At 45.5% G+C, this 25,211-nt stretch overlaps 3 protein-coding genes across 4 annotated transcripts in view; all 3 read left to right on the forward strand.

Annotated features, from left to right (window-relative positions):
- LOC117378631 (proteasome subunit beta type-7-like) overlaps positions 1-4,445 on the forward strand; it is a 273,780-nt gene extending 269,335 nt beyond the window's left edge. The window contains exons 5-9 of one of the 2 annotated variants that reach the window (XM_055225130.1): positions 279-419; positions 1,770-1,885; positions 1,980-2,038; positions 3,762-3,913; positions 4,025-4,408. In XM_055225130.1, coding sequence (XP_055081105.1) covers positions 279-419; positions 1,770-1,885; positions 1,980-2,038; positions 3,762-3,913; positions 4,025-4,136 — 580 coding nt within the window. In that variant the 3' untranslated portion in view covers positions 4,137-4,408. Of the gene's footprint in view, positions 1-278; positions 420-1,769; positions 1,886-1,979; positions 2,039-3,761; positions 3,914-4,024 lie in introns of both variants that reach the window. The other variant, XM_033975270.2, reaches the window with a different exon arrangement.
- Positions 4,446-4,724: 279 nt separating this feature from the next.
- Positions 4,725-8,051, forward strand: LOC117378632 (histone H3-like centromeric protein A). The gene is made up of 5 exons (XM_033975271.2): positions 4,725-4,788; positions 6,093-6,251; positions 6,400-6,524; positions 7,593-7,667; positions 7,908-8,051. The coding sequence occupies exons 2-5, from the start codon at positions 6,143-6,145 to the stop codon at positions 8,034-8,036; spliced, it is 438 nt and encodes a 145-aa protein (XP_033831162.1). The 5' UTR covers positions 4,725-4,788; positions 6,093-6,142; the 3' UTR covers positions 8,037-8,051.
- Positions 8,052-14,575: 6,524 nt separating this feature from the next.
- LOC117378378 (proteasome subunit beta type-7-like) lies at positions 14,576-24,653 on the forward strand. Its single transcript, XM_033974966.2, is given in 10 exon segments — positions 14,576-14,606; positions 15,062-15,142; positions 15,553-15,641; positions 17,167-17,301; positions 21,022-21,132; positions 22,442-22,499; positions 22,502-22,537; positions 22,540-22,622; positions 24,151-24,302; positions 24,494-24,653. Coding segments are annotated over 10 exon segments (888 nt in total). The 3' UTR covers positions 24,606-24,653.
- Positions 24,654-25,211: the final 558 nt, after the last annotated feature.

The following is a 25,211-nucleotide window of genomic DNA, read 5'->3' on the forward strand; positions in this document are numbered from 1 at the left end:
GTTTAGTCCTGGTTTAGACCTGGTTTAGTCCTGGTTTAGTCCTGGTTTAGACCTTGTGTAGTCCTGGTTTAGTCCTGGTTTAGATGTGGTTTAGTCCTGGTATAGTCCTGGTATAGTCCTGGCTTAGTCTTGGTTTAGTCCTGGTTTAGATTTGGTTTATTCCTGGTTTAGTCCTGGTTTAGATTTGGTTTAGTCCTGGTTTAGACCTGGTTTGGTCCTGGTTTAGTCCTGCTTTGGTCCTGGTTTAGTCCTGCTTTAGACTTGGTTTCTCTACTCAGTTGCTGTGGGGCAGGTGTAGCGGCTGATGCTGAGATCACGACGCAGATCATGGCGTCGAATGTGGAGTTGCACATGCTCAACACCGGGAGGCCCCCTCTCGTCACCATGGTTACACGCCAGCTCAAACAGATGCTTTTCAGGTCAGTGGCACAGCACACACACCTCACAGCAACTGCTGTTTGAATGTTCTCCCTGTGTCTGGGTGGGATTCCTCCATAAATCCAAAACATCCACAATTGATACTTTGTAGCTGATGTCATCAATATTCCTCGGGGTTGTGATGCTAACTGTAGGCACTGCTCTGTCTGAAGCTTTGCTATTCAAATTAGAGTCTATTTGTATTTTTTTCTTGAATTTTCAGACTCTTTAAACTTTTTTGCCCATTTTTGCTAATGTGTGCATTGTGCCACCATGGTAACTGCTAAACATTCCACCATAAATTTACTTTACAAAAAATCCTCCTTCTAAGGTAGTCCTGACCAAGACTAACTGATACCAGGGTCACATGGGCTCCTCTCCTACTCTTCTCGTTTCTCTCCCTCTCTCACCCACTCCCCTTCTTCTTTCCTCAATCCTCCTCCTCGCTCACCCCTTTTCTCCTCTCACCTCTCCTCCCTCTCTCCTCAGGTACCAGGGTTACGGGGCTGCTTCTCTCTTTCCTCTGCCCCTCTCTCCTCTCTCCCTTCTCTCCAGGTCCCAGGATCATGTGGGCTCCCCTCTCCTCCTCCTCTTCTCCTCACCTCTCTCTATTCTTCTCTTTCAGGTACCTGGGTCACATAGGCTCCTCTCCTGTCCTCCTCCCTCTCACCTCTTTCACCTCTCTTCCCTCTCTCGTCAGGCTCCTCTCCTCCGCCCTGTCACCTCTTTCACCTCTCCTCCCTCTCTCCTCAGGCTCCTATTGTCCTCCCTCTCGCCTCTTTCTTTTCTCCTACCTCTCTCTTAAGGCTCCTCTCCTCCTCCGTCTCACCGCTTTCATCTCTCCTCCCTCTCTCCTTAGGCTGCTCAGGCTCCTCTCCTCCTCCCTCTCATTCTTCATTCTCATCTCTTTCTTCTCTCCTCCCTCCTGAGGCTGCTTTCCTCCTCTGTCACCCGTCACTCTTCCTCTGTCCTCCCTAACATGTCTCTTTTGTTTCCTCTTTCAGATACCAGGGTCACGCTGGCTCCTCTTCCTCTCTTATCCTCTCCTCCCCTCTCTCCCTCCTCTCTCCCTCTCCTCGTGTACCAAGGTCACAATGGCTTCTTTCCTCCTCTTTCACTCCTCTCTCACCCCTCTCCTCTCCTTACTCATCCTTGCTCATTTCCACCTCTCTCCTCCTGTCATATCTCCCTCTCTCCTCTTTCAGGTATCAGGATCACATTGGCTCCTCCCTCTCCCTTCTCCTCCTCTCTTCTCCCTCTCTCCTCCCTCTATCCTCAGATACCAGGTTCAGATGGGCTCCTCCCTCTCCTTTCTCCTCCTTTCTCACCTCTCTGCCCCCCTCTCTCTTCAGGTACCAGGGCCACGTAGGCTCTTCCCTGATCGTCGGGGGGGTGGATGTAACCGGACCTCAGCTCTACAGCGTCTATCCTCACGGCTCCTATGACAAACTGCCGTTCCTCACCATGGGTCAGACGTGTCAACATTCAGTCTTTCACTAATATCTCTTCATCTAGTTAATTTGATTGTATCATTTCATTTTATGTTTCCTTTGTTGCTGTAGGCTCTGGGGCTGCGGCGGCTGTGTCTGTGTTTGAGGACAGGTTCAAACCAAACATGGAGGTAATGTCAGATCTGGTTTGGTCCTGGCTATGTGTAGTACTATATATAGTTCAACATATTTATCACTCTCACTGAAATCGATCGGGAAAAGGCGGGACATTATCATGAATACTTGAATCTGACTGGTTTAAGCGTCACAACAGCAGAACAAGCCAAGAAATCAAACTTTGGTTAAATCCACTTGAGAGAAAAGCACATATTTCCTTCCATGCACAAAGCACTTACCTTCCGCACCTTTTTTCACAAACTAAATAGCCTGGATTACAGTGGTCCCTGGTTTATCGCGGGGGATACGCTGCAATAGGTGAAATCTGTGAAGTAGTCAGCTTTTTTTTTTAACAATTATATCTGTTTTAAGGCTGTAAAACCCCTCACCACACACTTTATACACTTTCCTTAGACAGGCATTAACATACAACCATCTATCCATGTTCTTCCGCTTATCCCAGGCCAGGTCGCGGGGGCAGCAGTCTAAGTAGGGACTCCCAGACTCCCCTCACCCCAGACATGTCGTCCAGCTCCTCTGGTGGGACCCCAAGGTGTTCCCAGGCCAGCCGAGAGACATAGTCCCTCCAGCGTGTCCTGGGTCTTCCCCGGGGCCTCCTCCCTGTGGGACATGCCCAGAACACTTCCCTAGGGAGGCGTCCAGGAGGCATCCCGAGCATATGCCTGAGCCACCTCAACTGTTTCATCTCGCCGTGTAGGAGCAGCGGCTCTACTCCGAGCTCCTCCCGTGTGACCGAGCTCCTAACACTATCCCTAAGGCTACCCTACGGAGGAAACCCATTTCGACTTCTTGTATCCGTGATCTTGTCCTTTTGGTCATTACCCAGAGCTCATGACCATAGGTTAGGGTCCAGGAGGCATTAACATTTTCTCACATTTCTCTCTTGTTTAATTGATTAATAGTGACTCTCGTGTATTTCACAGTTCCTCTTACTGTGCCTCTTCGTCCTTCACTGTAGTGTCAATCTAACATTTATGTAAATTTGGCTGAACACATTCTGTACTGTACAGGAGACACGGCACGGAGGAGACTGGTGGACAATGGTGTACTGTCCCTAAGCCAATCAGGACGCAGAACACAATGCACGTTCAGACCCTGTAAAAAAAAGCATGCAAAATTGCACTAAAAAAATCCGTGAGACCGCAACAGATGAACAATGATATAACGCCAACTTCCATAGTTGGAATTCCGGCCGCGAGTGAGGCTGTGCAAGGTAACGTCCCTTCCCGCCTGCACCGCTAGTTTAGCAGGTGGGTGAGAGCTTAGCAATGCTAACAGTCAAGCCTGTTGCTATTGTTAGTGGGAGTGACCTCTGGGAAAGAAGACGCTTGATTGGCCTGTCATAGATGTTTATATCTTGATTCAGGGACAAAATAGTGAAATATAAACCACAGGATCATGTAGAGCGGGATAATACGAAGATTGAAGACCAAAATGACAAGTCTGACAGAACCAGTTACAGAGAGAGGGGCAAGAGTTTGATGGAGCTGGAATAACGCCCATGATCACTTCCTGTTTGGTACGTGGCAGCGAGTGGGTTAGCTATCCATCTATATATACAGTCTATGATTTGGACGCTTTGCCTTCTCAATGAACCACAATGCTGCTCTGTCACTGGTCCACCAACCAGCAGGAAGGCCCTGTCGCACCTTTAAGATCCCCTTTAAAAGATTAATGACTTTGTACAAATATAAACTGAAGTGTCCCTGTGCTCAGCTGGAAGAGGCGGAGCATTTAGTCCGAGATGCCATAGCAGCCGGTATCTTCTGTGACCTCGGATCTGGAAGTAACGTGGATCTGTGCGTCATCACGGAGAAAGGAGTGGAGATGAAGAGAGGCTACGAGATAGCGGCTAGAAGAGGGCAAAGGTGAGGAAGGAGATCTGACACAAAGGGAGGGCATCTGACACACAGGGAGGGCATTTGACACACAGAATACAGAGGATGGGAGGGCATCTGACTTTGCCTTTGTGTTCACAGAGAGGGAGATTATCGGTATAAACGCGGAACCTCGGCAGTTCTCACCAAAACCATCACTCCTCTGAGTCTAGAACTGGTCGAAGAGTCAATCCAGGCCATGGACCAGGACTAAACCAGGACTAAACCAGGACTAAACCAGGACTAAACCAGGATTAAACCAAGACTAAACCTGGATCAAACAAGTACTAAACCTAGATTCAAACAAGACTAAACCAAGACTAAACCAAGACTCAAACAGGACTCAACCAGGACTAAGCCAGGACAAAACAATGACTAAACCAAGACTCAAACTGGACTAAACCAGGACTGAACCAGGATTAAACCAGGACTGGACCAGATTCTAAAACAATCTAGACTGCAGCTGACACATTACACTTTCTTTGATGATGTTAAAATAAAATAAAATGTGTTTATATCAAACTAAAACGTGTTGTGCTCTGGATTTCATTTAATTAATACATTGGGCCAAATGAATTTCAATATCAACATAGATGAAGGTACGTTTGATATCCACACCGGGAAGAGGCGCTTGATCTCGTACCGTTGTTGACCTGGTTTTGTCTATGCTGAGTCGAGACCGTTAACCCCTCTCGCGCAGTGTACCACATCCCAAACCCACCCCCTGTAGTCACGTGTGTGATAGGGCCGCCGCTGATTGGTCGAGACGGAGGAGAGGTGATTTTTAAATTGTGCTCCGGTGTCTGCGCTGCTCCGACACTTTTGGACTTTAAGGATTTTGGGATCCATTTTATTTTCAGTTGAAGGTAAGAGGGTTCTAATATCGATAAACAAAAGTAAAGGCTTTTGTGCAAATGAAAAAGCGAAATAACCAATAGCACACTAAACGGTCTGTATATTGCAGCGAGCTAACATCGGGTCTGTAGCAGGTTGTTATTTCACGTCCAAAAATTACTGCTAAATTGTCATTATTTAAACATAAACAGTTCTGCTTTTGTCAGAGGACAGAACAATACAAATGAACTAGACTGGTGTGGACACATTTGACTATCTAAAATGTACTATTTAGTTATCTGTTTTTAAGTAGATTTTAAGTAAATATGTAATTTTTACTGGACTTCATATTTTAACAGGACTGATAAGTAAAGGTATGTTTTTATTGTTCGAGATCAGCGGAAAACTGTGACTGGTTTATTTTTAACATAATTTGAGCAAACAAAAACACACAAACAGTTTTGAAGGTATTTCTAGACCAGCAGCTGTTAAAAGCCCCACGCACAAGGGCACAAATAGTTCAAACTGTTGCACCTATATAATGAAATGTCCTGGATCTTACAGCACTTTGGACCATTCTTAATAGAGTTGGATAAGTTTTATACCATACAGTGGAATATTATAGCCAAAGGAACAGCATTTCCATTTAAACAAGCAGGAGGCCAGATAAGAATAAGGTTTGTGGAGATGAAAGCCCACTCACAGTAAAGACGCATGTTTTTCAGTGCAATAAACATATCAGGAACCTTTTTTTATATTTTTTTTATTGACATGTACCAGGGACCAGGGTATTTACATGTAACAGGGACATGTGCAGTTTAACGGCTCTGAAGGATGACAACGTATTTACTGAATCACAACTGTGATACTAAAAGTCTTTGTTAAACCACTACCTGTGCAAAGTTAATATGAAACACACGAGTGAATCAAAAACAATGAATCAAATGTATTGCATTAACAAGTTTCTTTCCTCTAAACAAGCCACACATTTGTAGCGCTGTGATGGAATAAGTTGATAAAATATACAAAGAAAATACTCTTGGCGATTATAAATCGATACAGCAGATCACGGTATGGATCATTAAATTAAACAATACGATATTTCAATATTTTTGCTCACCCCTAGTCTGTGGACACTGGTGTATGAGTGTGTCTGTGAATGGGGGAGTGGTTCCTTGATGTAAAGAGCTTTGGGTCTAGAAGGTAGAAAAGTGCAATATAAAAATGTGACCATTTACCCATTTAAAGACTCGCCTCATAGACCTGCTTTTGTTGACCTGTTTTAATTCATTAGCTTAATTACTGATAATAAAGTAATTTCTTGTTCCTCCTGCAGCTGGTTCCTCTGCTTTGACCCTCCTGACCCTTCGTCTGTCTAGAGCTGTCATGAGGCACAGCACATCCAGTCGCCGTAAAGGGGCCACTCCCAAACGCCGCCCACCACCACCAGCCCCCAGCCCTGGGCCCCGTTCCCCCAAACGCAGAGGAGCTGCAGGTACCAGGGACTGGACCAGGGACTGGACCAGGGACTGGACCAGGGACTGGACCAGGGACTGGGCCAGGGACTGGGCCAGGGACTGGGCCAGGGACTGGGCCAGGGCCAGGGACTGGGCCAGGGACTGGTTTTAATTTTTTGTGTACAGGAGCGCCCTCTGGAGGAACCCCGCGAAAGAGGAGGTACCGCCCAGGGTCCAAAGCTCTCAAAGAAATCCGTAAATACCAGAAAAGCACCGACCTGCTGCTGCGCAAAGGGCCCTTCTGCCGCCTGGTCAGTTACAGTCTCTGACCCTTTGTTTTGTCCTTTTCCAGATCTGTTGACAGATTTAGAACTTACTACTAGTCTCGGAACTAGATACTTATTTTTCACAGGTATCAAACTAAAAAGTCACATTCACAGGACAGAAATGAACCTTTCCTGAATATGTATATAATGATGTGTCTCTGTATGTTTCACAAGTATAAGACGCATAGACTAGTATACACCCATAGGCCACTATGGAACTATTTAATGTTGAAAATCACATTCTGTTGTCTAAAGAAAGGTTTTTTTTCATATACTGTCATTGTGGTTTCAGGATATGTATTGAGTATCGAAATCAATTTTGAAATTATAGTATTGTGACAACACTATTAGACTTACTGTCGTATTTCATGGTCAGGCTGAACGATCAATGAATATCTCATTGTGACTTTTCTGACAAACATTGTGATTGTGATTAGATTTGTGATTTATGTTTTAATAGTTGAATTCTGTTAATAGTCCAGAAAAATTGACAAAAAGACTGAAATCTGAACTGACAAACGAATACAAGAATTGCATTTCAGAACATGTTTGTACAGATCTTTTTATGCAGAATGAGAGAAGATTTTGTTGAAATGAAATGACGGTACTTAAAAAATTGCAGCCTTTGATTTGCTAATTTCGTCCATTCAAACTGTGATTTCAATATAAATTTCAATTGCTATTACACTTGCAGGCATCATGGTTTGAAAATCATGTACCCAAGGTTAAATCAGGAAACCAGAACTTGGACCTGGTTGAGTCCTGTTTCAGTCCTGTTTCAGTCCTGTTTCAGTCCTGTTTCAGTCCTGTTTCAGTCCTGTTTCAGTCCTGTTTCAGGCCTGTTTCAGGCCTGTTTCAGGCCTGTTTCAGGCCTGTTTCAGGCCTGTTTCAGGCCTGTTTCAGGCCTGTTTCAGGCCTGTTTCAGGCCTGTTTCAGGCCTGTTTCAGGCCTGCTTCAGGCCTGCTTCAGGCCTGCTTCAGGCCTGCTTCAGGCCTGCTTCAGGCTTCACATGTTCCTGAGATCACGTTTAAACCTTCAGTGTCTGTGTTTCAGGTTCGTGAAGTCTGTCAGAGTTATTCTCGAGAGTCATATCGGTGGCAGGTCTACGCTCTGCTGGCTCTGCAGGAGGTGAGCGACCACTTCTATCAGGGACACTGGGCATTTCCCCCACACCACAACATGTGGAAGGGCATCTGACACACCACATCTGCAAATTAACTACAGACATATAATCTAACCCCATATTGGTCTAACACTACAGGGAGGATGGGCGGGCATCTGACACAGGGGGATACAGGAGGGTAGGAAGGCATCTGACACAGGAGGATACGGGAATACAGAAAGGATCTGATGGATATTTTCTGGCAGGCTGCGGAGGCGTTCCTGGTGATGCTGTTTTCGGACGCTAACCTCTGTGCGATTCACGCCAAACGAGTGACTCTTTTCCCACGCGACATTCAGCTTGCCCGACGCATCCGCGGAGTCGAGTCCCTCTGAAGAGATGGAGGACTGGGTCGAGCCACGTGACCAGAGAGAGTTGATGTTCTTAAGATGTTGATGTTTGCATTTTGTATTTATGTTCATATTTTCATAATAAAATTATGTTCAGTTTAATGTTTAGTTTTGTTTTTTCCCAAGACCTGATTTCTGCTCAAGTCCAGTTTTAGCCCTGGCTTTATTCCCTGTTTAGACCTGGTTTGGTCCCTGTTTTAGTCCTATTTTTGACCTGGTTTAGTCCAGTTTTCGACCTGGTTTGGTCTCTGATTTAGTCTGTTGGTTTAGTCCCCCGTGTCCCTGCTGTTGTTATGCCCCTATTTAATCCCTTGGCCCCTCCCTCTGGTCTCTAGTTTTCATCCAATCACGTCGCTCCTCTCCTCACCTGTTTACCGCGGCCTCACCTGGGAATTACAGCCAATCACAGTCTGCTGCAAATCTCTCTCTTCTGATAGGACAAAAGGGAGGGTAGAGGGACAGAGAACAGAGCGTGCTCAGAAGAAGCCCTCCAGTGGAACCTCTGCACCACAAAAGGTCAGTCCTCTGTTCAGTGTACAAATGTTTATGGACATGTCTAGAATTTATTAGCATTGTGGTATTGGTATCGAGTCTGTTCCTTATTGAAATCGAGTTTCTTTTCATTTTTAAAGTGTTGTTGCAATACTAAAATCAGTTTCTCAGACAATCTGTCAGGGTCAGATGAGCAGAGGGGAGAGTCGAGAGCAGAGACAAGTGGCAGAGGAAGAGGGCCTGAGGATCAGAGGAGAGGGTCAAAGGAGCAGAGGAGGTCAGATGGTTGTAGATCAAACTCCACTTTCTGATCTGTTTCAATGAGTAAATTTTACCCAAGACACTAATCCTCCATAACAGCGGTCTAAACCAGATATAAACCAATGCAGACTAAACCAGAACTGAACTGGGTCTAAATCCAGGTCTAAATCCAAGTCTAAATCCGGGTTTAAACCAGGTCTATCAATGTGTACATTGTCCAGTGCTTGGTGCATACAGATTCTTATAATAGGCCTAATTACGGTGAAGTATCTGAGGTTTTGGTGATTACAGGCGGAGCTCTTTAACAGCTTGTTAAGGATGATGTCATCACACGCCCTTGATGCCCTACTCGATAAAGACCAGGCAGATGCGACCATGTCAGAGGCCAGCAGCTCGCAGGAGACAGAACAGTGAAAATGAGGCTAAAACAATAACTGTGACTGATGCAGCGCTGCCTGTGGCTCAGTTAAGGGTTTGTTACAAAAAAAATACTTATTAATAAAGGTCCTGTATTACACAGAGAAAAACATCATAAAACAGTGCAGTGTGGGCCTTTAACTGCAGACAGTGACAGAGTGCTGGTTTATGATCATCTCAATGGGGCAAAAACTAAATCTTCCCCTTTTCTTAGTAAAAAAGCCGGTACCCAACTTTAAACAGTCAGCAAGAAGGTCCTGAGTTTGACTCCCAGGCATTTCTTTGTAGAGTTTGCATGTTCTCCTTGTGTCTGGGTACATTTCCCCCATCAACCCAAAACATGCACAACGGGTCAAATCCTCCAGCTGAGGTCGTCCTGACCAAGATGAGCTTTGGAGATGGGTCCCACTGCTCCTGACAGATTTAACACAGAGACTGAAGGATGGGTCAAATGCAGGTTTAACCCAGAGGACACATTTTCATACAGGGTCAATATGGTGGCTCAGTGGTTAGAGTGTTGGTCCCCCAAGGAGGATCGAGTCCTGCTCGGACTAAGTTCTGTCGTTGTGTCCTTACTTCACCCACATTGCCTAGTATGAAAGTGGTGTGTGCGCGAATGATAGGTGGTGGTCAGAGGGGCAGATGGCGCAGATTGGCTTCCATCAGTCTGCCCCAGGGCAGCTGTGGCTAAAATAGTAGCTTACCATCAACAAGTGTGGAAATGAATGAATAATGACTATAGTGTAGCGCTTTGACAGGCTTCGAAAAAGTGCATTACAAGTGTAAGCCATTATTGGCCCTCGCCACTCACGAAGTGATGGCGAGGGGCATTGTTCTTCCTGGGTTTCTTCTTCTTATTATTTTTCCGCCAAAAGGATCGCAGTTTTCACCCCCTGAACGTCGACGAAAAGTCCCACATATAGGTATAGGATCGACCGGCTCGGCGAAAAATTTCATAAAATTGGCATCGCGATAATGTCCGAAGCACACCGGCTCGACAGCGCCACCTAGAAATTTTGAGATTTTCAATTTAATAGGAAGGCCCGACTCAGATTTTGACGAAATTCGTACCAGTGATAGAGCTCATAGAGAGAAGCAAAAAATATAATTATAGCGCTGCCCTATGACAGACAGGAAGTCGGCCATTTTGGATCAAAAATTCGCCGCTTCATTCGCAGCGTGTTTTCAAAACGCTACTAGTCTCAGGTTTTTGGTCCAAATGAGCTCAGATTTCACATGCCACATCCACACACATGGGTTTTCAAAAGTTAAAATCATTTAAAAATTTCTGACACGCACATGCATTGGTCTACACAGCTCAAATTCACATCACACGTGTGATATGAGGGTATTAATAAAATTGATTATTAATTGTAATAAAAATGAACACTATAGCGCCCCCTATCATAGGGGTGAAACGCCAATATTATCGGATTCCTACGAAATTCGGGGAATAAATCAGTGGCATCAGAAGAAACAAAAAATTACATTATGGCTATGAGTAATTTTCCACGGTTGGCCACCAGGGGCGCAAATACAAAAAAAAAATCATAAAAAAATTTCTGACACGCACATGCATTGGTCTACACAGCTCAAATTCACATCACACGTGTGATGTGAGGGTATTAATAGAATGCACTATTAATTGTTATCTAAATGAACACTATAGCGCCCCCTACAGTATTGGTAAAATACACAACTTTGTCCGATTGGCATGAAACTTGGGGAGATAATTGTGAGCATTAAAAGGGTCAAAAAAGTCCATTACACCATACCTGTATTATGTACACGGTTGCCGGTGCAAAGCCACAGACCCCTCTCATATAGAGTCAGAGCCACACAGCTCAGGGCCACACTGCATATTAACATTGTTCTTCGTTTTTCCGCCAAAACAATCGCATTTTTCACCCCCTGAACATTCACGAAAAGTCTCACATGGGGGTATAGAATCGACCGGCTCGGCAAAAAATTTCATAAAATTGGTGTCGGGAAAATGTCCCATGCCCCCTGACTCGACGGCGCCACCTAAAAATTCACCCCTATGGGAGAGGAGCCTGGTTTATTTTGGAAAACACACACAAAAAGCAGAACAGTGATAGAGAATGGGGGGACAAGCATAAAAATGAATTGAAGCACTGCTCTATGACAGACAGGAAGTCGGCCATTTTGGATCAAAAATTCGCCACTTCATTCGCAGCGTGTTTTCAAAACGCTACTAGTCTCAGGTTTTTGGTCCAAATGAGCTCATATTTCACATGCCGCATCCAGACACATGGGTTTTCAAAAGTTATCCACGTTTTCTCCAAATTCCACACCGTTCGCCCGTACGCCGCCACCGAAATACGCCTTAGTTTCCTGTTTTTTCTATGTCCTCTCACGACCACAGGCATTGCCCTACAGAGCTCACATTCACATCACATATGCGAGATTGGGGCATGAATGGAATGCAATATTCATTTTAATCAAAATGAACACTATAGCGCCCCCTACCATAGGGGTGAAACGCTAACATTATCGGATTCCTACGAAATTCAGGGAATAAATTGGGGGCATGACGTGGACCAAAAAATAATATTACGGGCATAGGTCATTTTTCACACTTGGCCACCAGGGGCGCAAAGACTCCAAAAAAAATCATTTAAAAATGTCTGACACGCACATGCATTGGTCTACACAGCTCAAATTCACATCACACGTGTGATATGAGGGTATTAATAAAATTGATTATTAATTGTAATAAAAATGAACACTATAGCGCCCCCTACCATAGGGGTGAATCGCCAACATTATTGGATTCCTTCGAAATTCGGGGAATAAATCGGTGGCATCAGAAGAAACAAAAAAATTACATTATGGCTATGAGTAATTTTCCACGGTTGGCCACCAGGGGCGCAAATACAAAAAAAAAAAAATCATAAAAAAATTTCTGACACGCACATGCATTGGTCTACACAGCTCAAATTCACATCACACGTGTGATGTGAGGGTATTAATAGAATGCACTATTAATTGTTATCTAAATGAACACTATAGCGCCCCCTACAGTATTGGTAAAATTCACAACTTTGTCCGATTGGCATGAAACTTGGGGAGATAATTGTGGGCATTAAACGGGTCAAAAAAGTCCATTACACCATACCTGTATTATGTACACGGTTGCCGGTGCAAAGCCACAGACCCCTCTCATATAGAGTCAGAGCCACACAGCTCAGGGCCACACTGCATATTAACATTGTTCTTCGTTTTTCCGCCAAAACAATCGCATTTTTCACCCCCTGAACGTCGACGAAAAGTCCCACATATATGTATAGGATCAACCGGTTCGGCAAAAAATTTCATAAAATTGGCATTGCGACAATGTCCGAAGCACACCGGCTCGACAGCGCCACCTAGAAAATTCAAAATTTAAAAATGAATTGGGAGCCGACACGCATTTTTCGCCCTAGCTTGACGAAATTCACACCAGTGATAGAGCTCATGGAGACAAGCAAAAAAGCCAATCATAGTGCGGCCCTAGGACGGACAGGAAGTCGGCTATATTGGATCAAAAATTCGCCACTTCATTCGCAGCGTGTTTTCAAAACGCTACTAGTCTCAGGTTTTTGGTCCAAACGAGCTCAGATTTCACATGCCACATCCAGACACATGGGTTTTCATAACTTATCCACATTTTCTCCAAATTCCACACGGTTCGCCCGTACGGCGCCACCGAAAAACGCCTTAGTTTCCTGTTTTTTCGATGTCCTCTCACGGCCACAGGCATTGCCCTACAGAGCTCACATTCACATCACATATGCGAGATTGGGGCATGAATGGAATGCAATATTAATTTTAATCAAAATGAACACTATAGCGCCCCCTACCATAGGGGTGAATCGCCAACATTATCGGATTCCTTCGAAATTCTTGGAATCAATTCAGGGTCTCAGAAGAAACAAAAAATTACATTATGGCCATGGGTTATTTTCCACTGTTGGCCACCAGGGGCGCAATGAATTGAAAAGAAATTGGCACTTGGCACTTTGACTTGCATGTCTATGAATTATATCTACTCCTAGGTTTTTCATCCGAATTACATCAAACTCCACATACAGCATGTACACATGTCGATTGTCAATAATCATCCACGTTTTGGGGATATTCTTTATGGTTCATGAGTAGGATACCCTCAAAATATGACTTCATCATTGGATTTAAATTCCTACACGACTTTTCCTTAAGTGCAAATGAAACCTATCTAGTCCTACGTTTTTCATCCAAATTACCTCAAACTCCACATACAGCATGTACACATGATTATTGTCAATAATCATCCACATTTTGGGGATATTCTTTCTGGTTTATGCACAGCACACTGTCAAAATATGACTGCTTTCCTGCATATTTGATTCCCTCTCACAGACATATGAATTAGACTAAAAAGCTCAAATTCTAATCACTGATGCGGATTAAAACTGTGAATAGAGAACCATTATAAACATGTGGCCAGTGACCTCCATAGTGCCCCCTACTGTACAGGTAAAAAACTCAACTTTGTCCGATTGGCATGAAAGTTGGTGAGATCATTGTGGACCTCAAAAGAGGCAAAAAAGTCCATTACACCATACCTGTATTGTGCACGAGGTTGCCGGTTCAACGCCGTGGACCTCCATTATAATGTGTGGGTCACACATATTTATATAGAAATTGTGTGAAGGGGGCGGATTGCGGCCGTGGGGTGGCCAGGCGGGGAAAATGGTGCGTGGGGGCGGTGGCCGGCCCCGGGCGGTCGCATGGGGGGGCGGTCGCGCAGGGGGCGAGGGCCATCATCGCCGCTTGCGGCTTTAATTATTATTATTATTATCTTTCTTAGGAGGCTTAAAGGTGCACTATGTAACATTCCTATTGGAGGGTCCACACCTTCTTGTTTCCTTGGTGATTTCATTACTGTGCTTGGAATGTTCGACAGTACGGCATTAAACATCTCCACAGAGACAAGAAGAAGGCATATCATACACCTGAAAAATGACGCACTGTCGCTTTAAAGGGACCATAAAACTATAACTTTTACTAATAACAATTCTAATACAGGTTTATTCTTAATTACAAAAACACTGGACATAATGTCAGATGGCCTCTCTCTGATCTGATGGTCAGTACTTACACTCCAGCATCTGCAGCCATGGATCAGAGCACGTGCAGCCTCTGCGTCCACAGTGTTTTACAGAAGACTGTGGACCTCTCCATTAAAAACTCACAAACTGATTACAGATCATTAGAAATAAAAGGATCCATTAAAACTGAAGGGGGTGGAGACTTAAAATGTCATCTTTGATAAACACAAAAATGTTGTCACCTGAAAAACCATCTGAAACATGTCCCCTGACCAGTCTGAGCAGCTCACAGGTGGTTTCCTGATTAAAAACAGATGCACACTTCAAACATTTTATTTAGTTGGAAAATTAGGATTAAAATGATGGTTTTCTGTGATTCAAAATTTTGCTCTAGTTTCAAAAGTACTTTAAAAATACATTTTGGACAGAAACGGGTAACAATGCTGTCAATCAAACCTGTTGCTAACGTTACTGGGTGTGACCTCGGGGAAAGAAGGCACCTGATTTGTCTATTATTAATGTTCATATATCTTGATTTAGGGACAAAATGGAACACAGCGGCTAGTGAGTTAGCTATATTCATTTATATAAACATTCTATGTGTGTGACTCATGTTTAAACCTGGCTCTCCACTCAGGCCCTGAGCGCCGTCTCTCTGCAGGAGCCAGTCACAATTGGACGCTGTGGAGGGCATATCCAGGGTCGCTTCTTCCTATTAGCCGCTGGGATGACGTGTCTCTGTTGCAGCGTGTGCCACTGCGAGCTCCAGACCCAACCGTCACTGTTCTGGAGAGACGGCTCCCCCTACTGCCATCTCCACTACTGCAGGTCAGAACCCTGTGTGTCCTCCCTGTGTGTCAGATGCCCTCCCTGCATATGAGAGCTGAGGAGGGAGGGGTTGTGTGATGGGAACAAGAGGAACGCTGTAGAGAGCTGAATGGTAACGTAGATTTGTGGGCGAAGCCTAAGACAAGATACATGATTTTGTCCACCTCACTGTAAGGAGGGCTCGAAAAGTGCCCGAAACATGCTCAAATGATTCAGAAAACCTCTTCAGGCATGTTTTTGGGAACAACATGAGGAACAACATGACAACAAGATATAAAAAACGGTCCATCTGGAGGAATACTCCTTCGTTAAGCATAGACCAGGTCAAGAAAGAATCAAAAAATATTTTTTGTCTCTGAATCCATACTTTTCTCTGGTATGAGTTGATGTTTCTCTTGGTTCCTCTTCAGACTCTTCGGGGGAGGACACTGCGCTGGGTGTCTGCAGCTTCTGCAAGTCTGGAGCCCTGAGCTTCCACCAGCACTGCATCTGCTGCCAGGTCCTTCTCTAATGTGACGAAGTATCCCGCAGTGCGGCTTTAACCCTGTTCTAATGTGCGAAATGTTCCGCAGTGGAGTTTTAACCCTGTTCTAGAGTTTAGACTTTAGACTTTAGACTTAACTTTATTGTCCCCACGGGGAGATTCCTTTCCACATACACAGAGCACGTCTGACATACACACAGATAAACACCAAACATCACAGTTACATAAACACATTACAAAAAGAGACATCATGCCTCAGCGGGGCCTGTTGTTTAAAAAGGCAATGGCTGCTGGTATCAGGCTTCTACCGAACCGTGCCCTCCAGCACCTGATTGCCCTGTACCTCCGTCCTGAGGGCAGAGGGGTTAGATGGTCCTGGAGGGGGTGAGTGGAGTCCTGTATTATGGCGAGTGCGAAGCATCCAATAGCCCGATTATTTAGATCTGTGAGATTGGGTGTGGGGAGTCCTATGATTTCAGCAGCTATGTGTGTTACTTTTATGAGTTTGGTCCGGTTTTTAACAGTAAGCATGTTATAGAAGCAGGTGGAACAGTACAGTGGGATGGGCTGAATGATAGATTTATACAACAGTAGTAACAGGTGTGGAGAAACAAAGTCCTTTGAGTTTTCTTATTACTGATAGTCTTTGTTGACTTCTTTTATGAATGTCCATGATGTGATGTTCAAATGTGAGTTGTCAATTCTAATGTGCGAAATGTCCCGCAGTGGGGCTTTAACCCTGTTCTAATGTGCGAAATGTTCCGCAGTGGGGCTTTAACCCTGTTCTAATGTGAGGAAATGTCCCACAGTGGGGCTTTAACCCTGTTTTAATGTGAGGAAATATCCCGCAGTGGGGCTTTAACCCTGTTCTAATTCAATTAATTTATTTTTTGTAACGCCCAAAATCACAACAACAGTTGTCTTGAAGGGCGTTCATGTTTTGGTTGATGGGGAAAACCGGAGTACCCGGAGGAAACCCATCCAGACACGGGAAGAAACATGCACAACTCCACACAGAAAGGCCTGGGCGACCCGGGGATCGAACCAAAACCTCTTGCTGTGAGGCATGAGTGTTGCCACTCAGCCACCGTGCTGCCTACACACAAAAACAAAACAACAGGAAAAATTAGACAAAACAAGAAAAATGGGCCAGGCGAGGAGGAGGGAGGGGGGCGGAGGAGGGCCAGGCGAGGAAGAGGGCCAGGCGAGGAAGAGGAAGACCAGGCGAGGAGGAGGAGAGCCGGGCGAGGAGGATGAGAGCCAGGCGAGGAGGAGGGCCAGGTGGGGGAGGCCTAATATGATGAAATGTCGTGCATTGGAGCTTTGAGGAAATTTCCTGCAATGGGGCTTTAACCCTGTTCTAATGTGAGGAAATGTCCCGCAGTGGGGCTTTAACCCTGTTCTAATGTGAGGAAATATCCCGCAGTGGGGCTTTAACCCTGTTTTAATGTGATGAAATGTCCCGCAGTGAGGCTTTAACCCTCTCAGGTCCTCTCAGGCTTATCAGTGCTGGACGGTTTCTGTCTGTTCTGTGTTTCAGGAGTGCGAGGAGCCGCTGGTGGTCTCTGTACTGTCTCCAGGGCCAAACTCTGCTCTGTGCGAGGAGCCGCTGGTGGTCTCTGTACTGTCTCCAGGGCCAAACTCTGCTCTGTGCGAGGAGCCGCTGGTGGTCTCTGTACTGTCTCCAGGGCCAAACTCTGCTCTGTCAACCCCATTGCAAATCCTCTGTGCCCCCATGTCCCCAAGAGTGTCCCCCCTACACAGAGAACCAGTACACAGGCACGGGAGGGCATCTGACACAGAGAGGGAGGGCATCTCACACAGAGAGGGAGGGCACCTGACACACAGGGAGCATATCTGACACAGAGAATGGAGGGCATCTGACGCATATTTCTTTGCACAGGTTTAAACCTGGTTTAGTCCTGGTTTAGTCATGGTTTAGACATGGTTTACACCTGGTGTAGTCCTTGTTTAGTCCTGGTTTAGACCTGGTTTACACCTGGTTTAGTCCTGGTTTAGACCTGGTTATGTCCTGGTTTAGATCTGGTTTAGGTCTGGTTTCGACCTGGTTTAGACCTAGTTTACAACTGGTTTAGTCCTGGTTTAGACCTGGTTTACACCTGGTTTACACCTGGTTTACTCCTGGTTTAGCCCTGGTTTAGTTCTGGTTTAGTCCTGGTTTAGACATGGTTTAGATATGGTTTAGAGCTGCTTTAGTCCTGATTTTGACCTGATTTACACCTGGTGTAGTCCTTTTTTAGTCCTGGTTTCGACCTGGTTTAGACCTAGTTTACAACTGGTTTAGTCCTGGTTTAGACCTAGTTTACAACTGGTTTAGTCCTGGTTCAGACCTGGTTTACACCTGGTTTAGTCCTGGTTTAGACCTGGTTTAGGCCTGGTTTAGGCCTGGTTCAGTCCTGTTTTACACATGGTTTAGTCCTGGTTCAGCACTGGTTTAGTCCTGGTTTAAGCTTGGTTTAGAGCTGGTTTAGGCCTGGTTTAGGCCTGGTTTATGCCTGGTTTAGACCTGGTTCATTCCTGGTTTACACCTGGTTTACACCTGGTTTACACCTGGTTTAGTCCTGGTTTAGACCTGGTTTAGTCCTGGTTTAGACCTGGTTTACACCTGGTTAAGTCCTGGTTCATCCCTGGTTAAGCCCTGGTTTAGTCCTGGTTTAGGCCTGGTTTACACCTGGTTTAGGCCTGGTTTAGACTTGGTTTAGTCCTGGTTTAGGCCTGGTTTAGACCTCGTTCAGTACTGGTTTAGACCTGGTTTAGGCCTGGTTTCGACCTGGTTTCGACCTAGTTTACAACTGGTTTAGTTCTGGTTTAGACCTGGTTTAGAGCTGCTTTAGTCCTGGTTTTGACCTGGTTTTCAACTGGTTTAGTCCTGGTTTAGTCCTGGATTAGTGCTGGTTTAGACCTGGTTTAGGCCTGGTTTAGGCCTGGTTTAGACCTGGTTTACACATGGTTTAGTCCTGGTTTAATTCTGGTTTACTTCTGGTTTAGTCCAGGTTTAGAACTGGTTTAGAGGTGCTTTAGTCCTGGTTTTGACTTAGTTTACACTTGGTGTAGTCCTTGTTTAGGCCTGGTTTAGACCTGGTTTAGACCTGGTTTAGTCCTGCTTTAGCCCTGGCTTAGACCTGGTTTAGACCTGGTTACGTCCTGGTTCCGCCCTGGTTTAGTCCTGGTTTAGGCCTGGTTTAGGCCTGGTTTAGACTTGGTTTAGTCCTGGTTTAGACCTGGTTTAGTTCTGGTTTAGTCCTCGTTTAGTCCTGGTTTAGACCTGGTTTAGACCAGGTTTAGACCTGGTTTAGGCCTAGTTTAGTCCTGGTTTACACATGGTTTAGTCCTTGTTTAGGTCTGGTTTAGTACTGGTTTTGACCTGGTTTACACCTGGTTTAGTCCTGGTTTACACCTGTTTAGTCCTGGTTTAGACCTGGTTTAGGCCTGGTTTAGGCTTGGTTTCGACCTGGTTTAGACCTACTTTACAACTGGTTTAGTCCTGGTTTAGACCTGGTTTAGACCTGGTTTAGACTTGGTTTAGACCTGGTTTAGACCAGGTTTAGACCTTGTTTAGGCCTCATTTAGTCCTGGTTTACACATGGTTTAGTCCTGGTTTAGGCCTGGTTTGGTCCTGGTTTAGTCCTGGTTTAGACCTGGTTTAGAGCTGGTTTAGTCCTGGTTTAGTCCTGGTTTTGACCTGGTTTACACCTGTTTTAGTCCTTATTTAGTCCTGGTTTAGACCTGGTTTACACCTGGTTTAGTCCTGGTTTAGTCTTGGTTTAGTCTTGGTTTAGACCTGCTTTAGACCTCGTTTAGACCTGGTTTACAGCTGGTTTAGTCCTGGTTTAGTCTTGGTTTAAGCCTGGTTTAGACCTGGTTTTGGCCTGGTTTAGGCCTGGTTTAGTCCTGATTTAGACCTGGTTTAGCCCTGGTTTTCACCTGGTTTAGTCCTGGTTTAGGCCTGGTTTAGTCCTGGTTTAGACCTCGTTCAGTACTGGTTTAGACCTGGTTTACGCCTGGTTTCGACCTAGTTTACAACTGGTTTAGTTCTGGTTTAGACCTGGTTTAGAGCTGCTTTAGTCCTGGTTTTGACCTGGTTTTCAACTGGTTTAGTCCTGGTTTAGTCCTGGTTTAGTGGTGGTTTAGACCTGGTTTAGGCCTGGTTTAGGCCTGGTTTAGACCTGGTTTACACGTGGTTTAGTCCTGGTTTAATTCTGGTTTACTTCTGGTTTAGTCCAGGTTTAGAACTGGTTTAGAGCTGCTTTAGTCCTGGTTTTGACTTAGTTTACACTTGGTGTAGTCCTTGTTTAGGCCTGGTTTAGACCTGGTTTAGACCTGGTTTAGACCTGGTTTAGACCTGGTTACGTCCTGGTTTAGTTCTGGTTTAGACCTGGTTTACACCTGGTTAAGTCCTGGTTCATCCCTGGTTCAGCCCTGGTTTAGTCCTGGTTTAAGCTTGGTTTAGACCTGGTTTAGGCCTGGTTTACACCTGGTTTAGTCCAGGTTAAGGCCTGGTTAAGACCTGGTTTAATCTTGGTACAGTCCTGGCTTAGTCCTGGTTTAGTCCTTGTTTAGTCCTGGTTTAGTCCTGGTTTAGTCCTGGTGTAGTCCTCGTTTAGTCCTGGTTTAGACCTGGTTTAGACCAGGTTTAGACCTGGTTTAGTCCAGGTTAAGGCCTGGTTTAGACCTGGTTTAATCTTGGTACAGTCCTGGCTTAGTCCTGGTTTAGTCCTTGTTTAGTCCTGGTTTAGTCCTGGTTTAGTCCTTGTTCAGTCCTGCTTTAGACCTGGTTTAGTCCTGGTTCAGTCCTGCTTTAGACCTGGTTTAGACCTGGTTTAGTCGTGCTTTAGACCTGGTTTAGACCTGGTTTACACCTGTTTTAGTCCTTGTTTAGTCCTGGTTTAGACCTGGTTTACAGCTGGTTTAGTCCTGGTTTAGTCCTTGTTCAGCCGTGGTTTAGTCTTGGTTTAAGCCTGGTTTACACCTGGTTTTGGCCTGTTTTAGGCCTGGTTTAGTCCTGATTTAGACCTGGTTTAGCCCTGGTTTTCACCTGGTTTAGTCCTGGTTTAGGCCTGGTTTAGGTTTGGTTTAGACCTGGTTTAGACCTGGTTTACACCTTGTTTAGTCCTGGTTAAGGCCTGGTTTAGACCTGGTTTAGTCTTGGTACAATCCTGGCTTAGTCCTGGTTTAGTCCTGGTTTAGTCCTGGTTTAGTCCTGGTTTAGTCCTGGTTCAGTCCTGGTTTAGTCCTGGTTTAGTCCTGGTATAGTCCTGGTATAGTCCTGGTTTAGTCCTGGTTTAGTCTTGGTTTAGATTTGGTTTAGTCCTGGTTTAGACCTGGTTCAGACCTGGTTCAGACCTGGTTTGGTCCTGGTTTAGTCCTGGTTTAGACTTGGTTTGCGGCTGATGCTCAGATCACGACGCAGATCATGGCGTCGAACGTGGAGTTGCACATGCTCAACACCGGGAGGCCCCCTCTCGTCATCATGGTTACACGCCAGCTACTTTGTAGCTGATGTCATCAATATTCCTCGGGGCTGTGATGCTAACTGTAGGCACTGCTCTGTCTGAAGCTTTGCTGTTCAAATTAGAGTCTATTTATATTTTTATCTTGAATTTTCAGACTCTTAAAACTTTTTTGCCCATGTTTGCTAATGTGTGCATTGTGCCACCATGGTAACTGCTAAACATTCTACCATAAATTTACTTTACAAAAAAATCCTCCTTCTAAGGTAGTCCTGACCAAGACTAACTGATACCAGGGTCACATGGGCTCCTCTCCTACTCCTCTCGTTTCTCTCCCTCTCTCACCTTTCTCTCACCCACTCCCCTTCTCCTTTCTCAATCCTCCTCCTCGCTCACCCCTTTTCTCCTCTCACCTCTCCTCCCTCTCTCCTCAGGTACCAGGGTCACGGGGCTGCTTCTCTCTTTCCTCTGCCCCTCTCTCCTCTCTCCCTTCTCTCCAGGTCCCAGGATCATGTAAGCTCCCCTCACCTCATCCTCTTCTCCTCACCTCTCTCTATTCTCCTCTTTCAGGTACCAGGGTCGCATAGGCTCCTCTCCTCCTCCCTCTCACCTCTGCTCCCTCTCTCCTCAGGCTCGTCTCCTCCTACCTTTCACCACTTTCTTCTCTCTTCCCTCTCTCCTCTGGTTCCTCTCCTCCTCCCTCTCATCTCTTTCACCTCTCCTCCCTCTCTCCTCAGGCTCCTCTTGTCCTCCCTCTCGCCTCTTTCACCTCTCCTCCCTCTCTCTTCAGGCTGCTCATGCTCCTCTTCTCCTCCCTCTCACCTCTTTCTTGTCTCCTTCCTCTCTCCTCGGGCTCCTCTTCTCCTCCCTCTCACCTCTTTCTTGTCTCCTCCCTCTCTCCTCAGGCTCCTCTCCTCCTCTGTCACCTGTCACTTTTCCTCTGTCCTCCCTAACATCTCTCTTTTGTTTCCTCTTTCAGATACCAGGGTCACGCTGGCTCCTCTTCCTCTCTTATCCTTTCCTCCCCTCTCTCCCTCCTCTCTTCCTCTCCTCGTGTACCAAGGTCACAATGGCTTCTTTCCTCCTCTTTCACTCCTCTCTCACCCCTCTCTTCTCCTTACTCATCCTTGCTCATTTCCACCTCTCTCCTCCTGTCATATCTCCCTGTCTCCTCTTTCAGGGACCAGGGTCACGTTGGCTCATCCCTCTTCCCTCTCCTCCTCTCTCACCCCTCTCTCCTCCCTCTCCTTTCTCCTCCTCTCTTCTCCCTCTCTCCTCCCTCTCTCCTCAGATACCAGGGTCAGATGGGCTCCTCCCTCTCCTTTCTCCTCCTTTCTCACCTCTCTGCCCCCCTCTCTCTTCAGGTACCAGGGCCATGTAGGCTCTTCCCTGATCGTCGGGGGGTGGATGTAACCGGACCTCAGCTCTACAGCGTCTATCCTCCTATGTTTCCTTTGTTGCTGTAGACTCTGGGGCTGCGACGGCCGTGTCTGTGTTTGAGGACAGGTTCAAACCAAACATGGAGGTAATGTCAGATCTGGTTTGGTCCTCGATTTGTCCTGGGTATGTGTAGCACTATATATAGTTCAACATATTTATCACTCACTCTGAAATCGATCGGGAAAAGGCGGGACGTTATCATGAATACTTGAATCTGACTGGTTGAAGCATCACAACAGCAGAACAAGCCAAGAAATCAAACTTTGGATAAATCCACTTGAGAGAAAAGCACATCTTTCCTTCCATGCACAAAGCACTTACCTTCCGCACCTTTTTTCACAAACTAAATAGCCTGGATTACAGTGGTCCCTGGTTTATCGCGGGGGATACGCTGCAATAGGTGAAATCCGCGAAGTAGTCAGCTTTTTTTTTTTTTTTTTTACAATTATTATACTCGTTTTAAGGCTGTAAAACCCCTCACCACACACTTATACACTTTTCTCAGACAGGCATAAACATTTTCTCACATTTCTCTCTTGTTTAATTGATTAATAGTGACTTTCGGGTATTTCACAGTTCCTCTGACCGTTCCTCTTCGTCCTCCACTGTAGTGTCGATCCAGCATTTATGTAAATTTGGCTGAACACATTTTGTACTGTACAAGAGACACGGCATGGAGGAGACTGGTGGACAATGGTCTACAGTCCCTAAGCTAATCAGGACGCAGAACACAATGCACGTTCAGACCCTGTAAAAAAAAGCATGCAAAATTCCCCCCAAAAATCTATGAGACCGCAAAAGGTGAACCGTGATATAGCGGGGAACCACCCATAGCGTTTGGCTCCAAATGAAGCTCATCGCGGTTAGCAGTTATCGCACAGAACATAGTGCTGACTTCCATAGTTGGAATTCCGTCTGCGAGTATCGTAGTAAACAAAGGGTCAATCTGAAGCGAGGCTGTGCAAAGTAACGTCCCTTCCCGCCTGCACCGCTAGTTTAGCAGGTGGGTGAGAGCTTAGCAACGCTGACAGTCAAGCCTGTTGCTATTGTTAGTGGGAGCGACCTCTGGGAAAGAAGACGCCTGATTGGCCTGTCATAGATGCGTATATCTTGATTCAGGGACAAAATAGTGAAATATAAACCACAGGATCATGTAGAGCGGGATAATACGAAGATTGAAGACCAAAATGACAAGTCTGACAGAAGCAGTTACAGAGAGAGGGGCAAGAGTTCGATGGAGCTGGAATAACGCCCATGATCACTTCCTGTTTGGGACGTGGCAGCTAGTGGGTTAGCTATCCATCTATATATACAGTCTATGATTTGGACGCTTTACCTTTTCCTTCTCAATGAATCACAATGCTGTTCTGTCACTGGTCCACCAACCAGCAGGAAGGCCCTGTCACACCAGCAGGAGCCAAGTTCTCATGAGTTTGTGAACTCCCAAATATTACGAAAATCCATCTTACTTACTTGCAGGATTTGGTTTTGTCCTATATTTTGCTCAAGTACATTTAAGACAACCGGGTACAGGACTAGATGCACCTTTAAGATCCTCTTTTATAAGATTAATGACTTTGTACAAATTTAAACTGAAGTGCCCCTGTGCTCAGCTGAAAAAGGCGGAGCATTTAGTACGAGATGCCATCGCAGCCGGTATCTTCTGTGACCTCAGATCTGGAAGTAACGTGGATCTGTGCGTCATCATGGAGAAAGGAGTGGAAATGAAGAGAGGTTACGAGATAGCGGCTAAAAGAGGGCAAAGGTGAGGAAGGAGATCTGACACAAAGGGAGGGCATCTGACACACAGGGAGGGTATTTAACACAGAGAGAGAGAGGAGTGGAGATGAAGAGGGGTATGAGAGAGCTGCTACAAAAGGGGAGAGGTGAGAGAGGGCAATCTGATACACACGAAAGGCACCTGACACAGATCTGACTTTGCCTTTGTGTTCACAGAGAGGGAGATTATCGGTATAAACGCGGAACCTCGGCAGTTCTCACCAAAACCATCACTCCTCTGAGTCTAGAACTGGTCGAAGAGTCAATCCAGACCATGGACCAGGACTAAACCAGGACTAAACCAGGACTAAACCAAGACTAAACCAAGACTAAACCAGAACTAAATCAGGATCAAACAAGGACTAAATCAAGACTCAAATAAGACTAAACCAGATTTAAACCAAGACTGAACAAGACTCAAACAGGACTAAACCAGGACCAAACAATGACTAAACCAAGACTCAATCAAGACTCAAACAGGACTAAACCAGGACTGAATGAGCACTAAAACAGGACTGAACCAGGACTGAACCAGGATTAAACCAGGACTGGACCTGATTTTAAAACAATCTACACTGCAGCTGACAAATTACACTTTCTTTGATGATGTTAAAATAAAATAAAATGTGTTTATATCAAACTAAAACGTGTTGTGCTCTGGATTTCATTTAATTAATACATTGGGCCAAATGAATTTCAACATCAACATAGATGAAGGTACGTTTGATATCCACACCGGGAAGAGGCGCTTGATCTCGTACCGTTGTTGACCTGGTTTTGTCTATGCTCGAGACCGTTAACCCCTCCCGCGCAGTGTACCACATCCCAAACGCACCCCCTGTAGTCACGTGTGTGATAGGGCCGCCGCTTTTTAATCAAGACGGAGGAGAGGTGA

Source organism: Periophthalmus magnuspinnatus, chromosome 11 (genome assembly GCF_009829125.3).
Source record: "Periophthalmus magnuspinnatus isolate fPerMag1 chromosome 11, fPerMag1.2.pri, whole genome shotgun sequence".
NCBI lineage: Eukaryota > Metazoa > Chordata > Actinopteri > Gobiiformes > Gobiidae > Periophthalmus > Periophthalmus magnuspinnatus.

Bases quoted from the DNA above. Each gene is read 5' to 3' on its own strand.
- LOC117378632 (XM_033975271.2), top strand. From the start codon at position 6,143: ATGAGGCACAGCACATCCAGTCGCCGTAAAGGGGCCACTCCCAAACGC. The intron at 6,252-6,399 runs GTACCAGGGACT...TTTTGTGTACAG, and splicing joins CAAACGCAGAGGAGCTGCAG to GAGCGCCCTCTGGAGGAACC. The intron at 6,525-7,592 runs GTCAGTTACAGT...TCTGTGTTTCAG, and splicing joins AAGGGCCCTTCTGCCGCCTG to GTTCGTGAAGTCTGTCAGAG.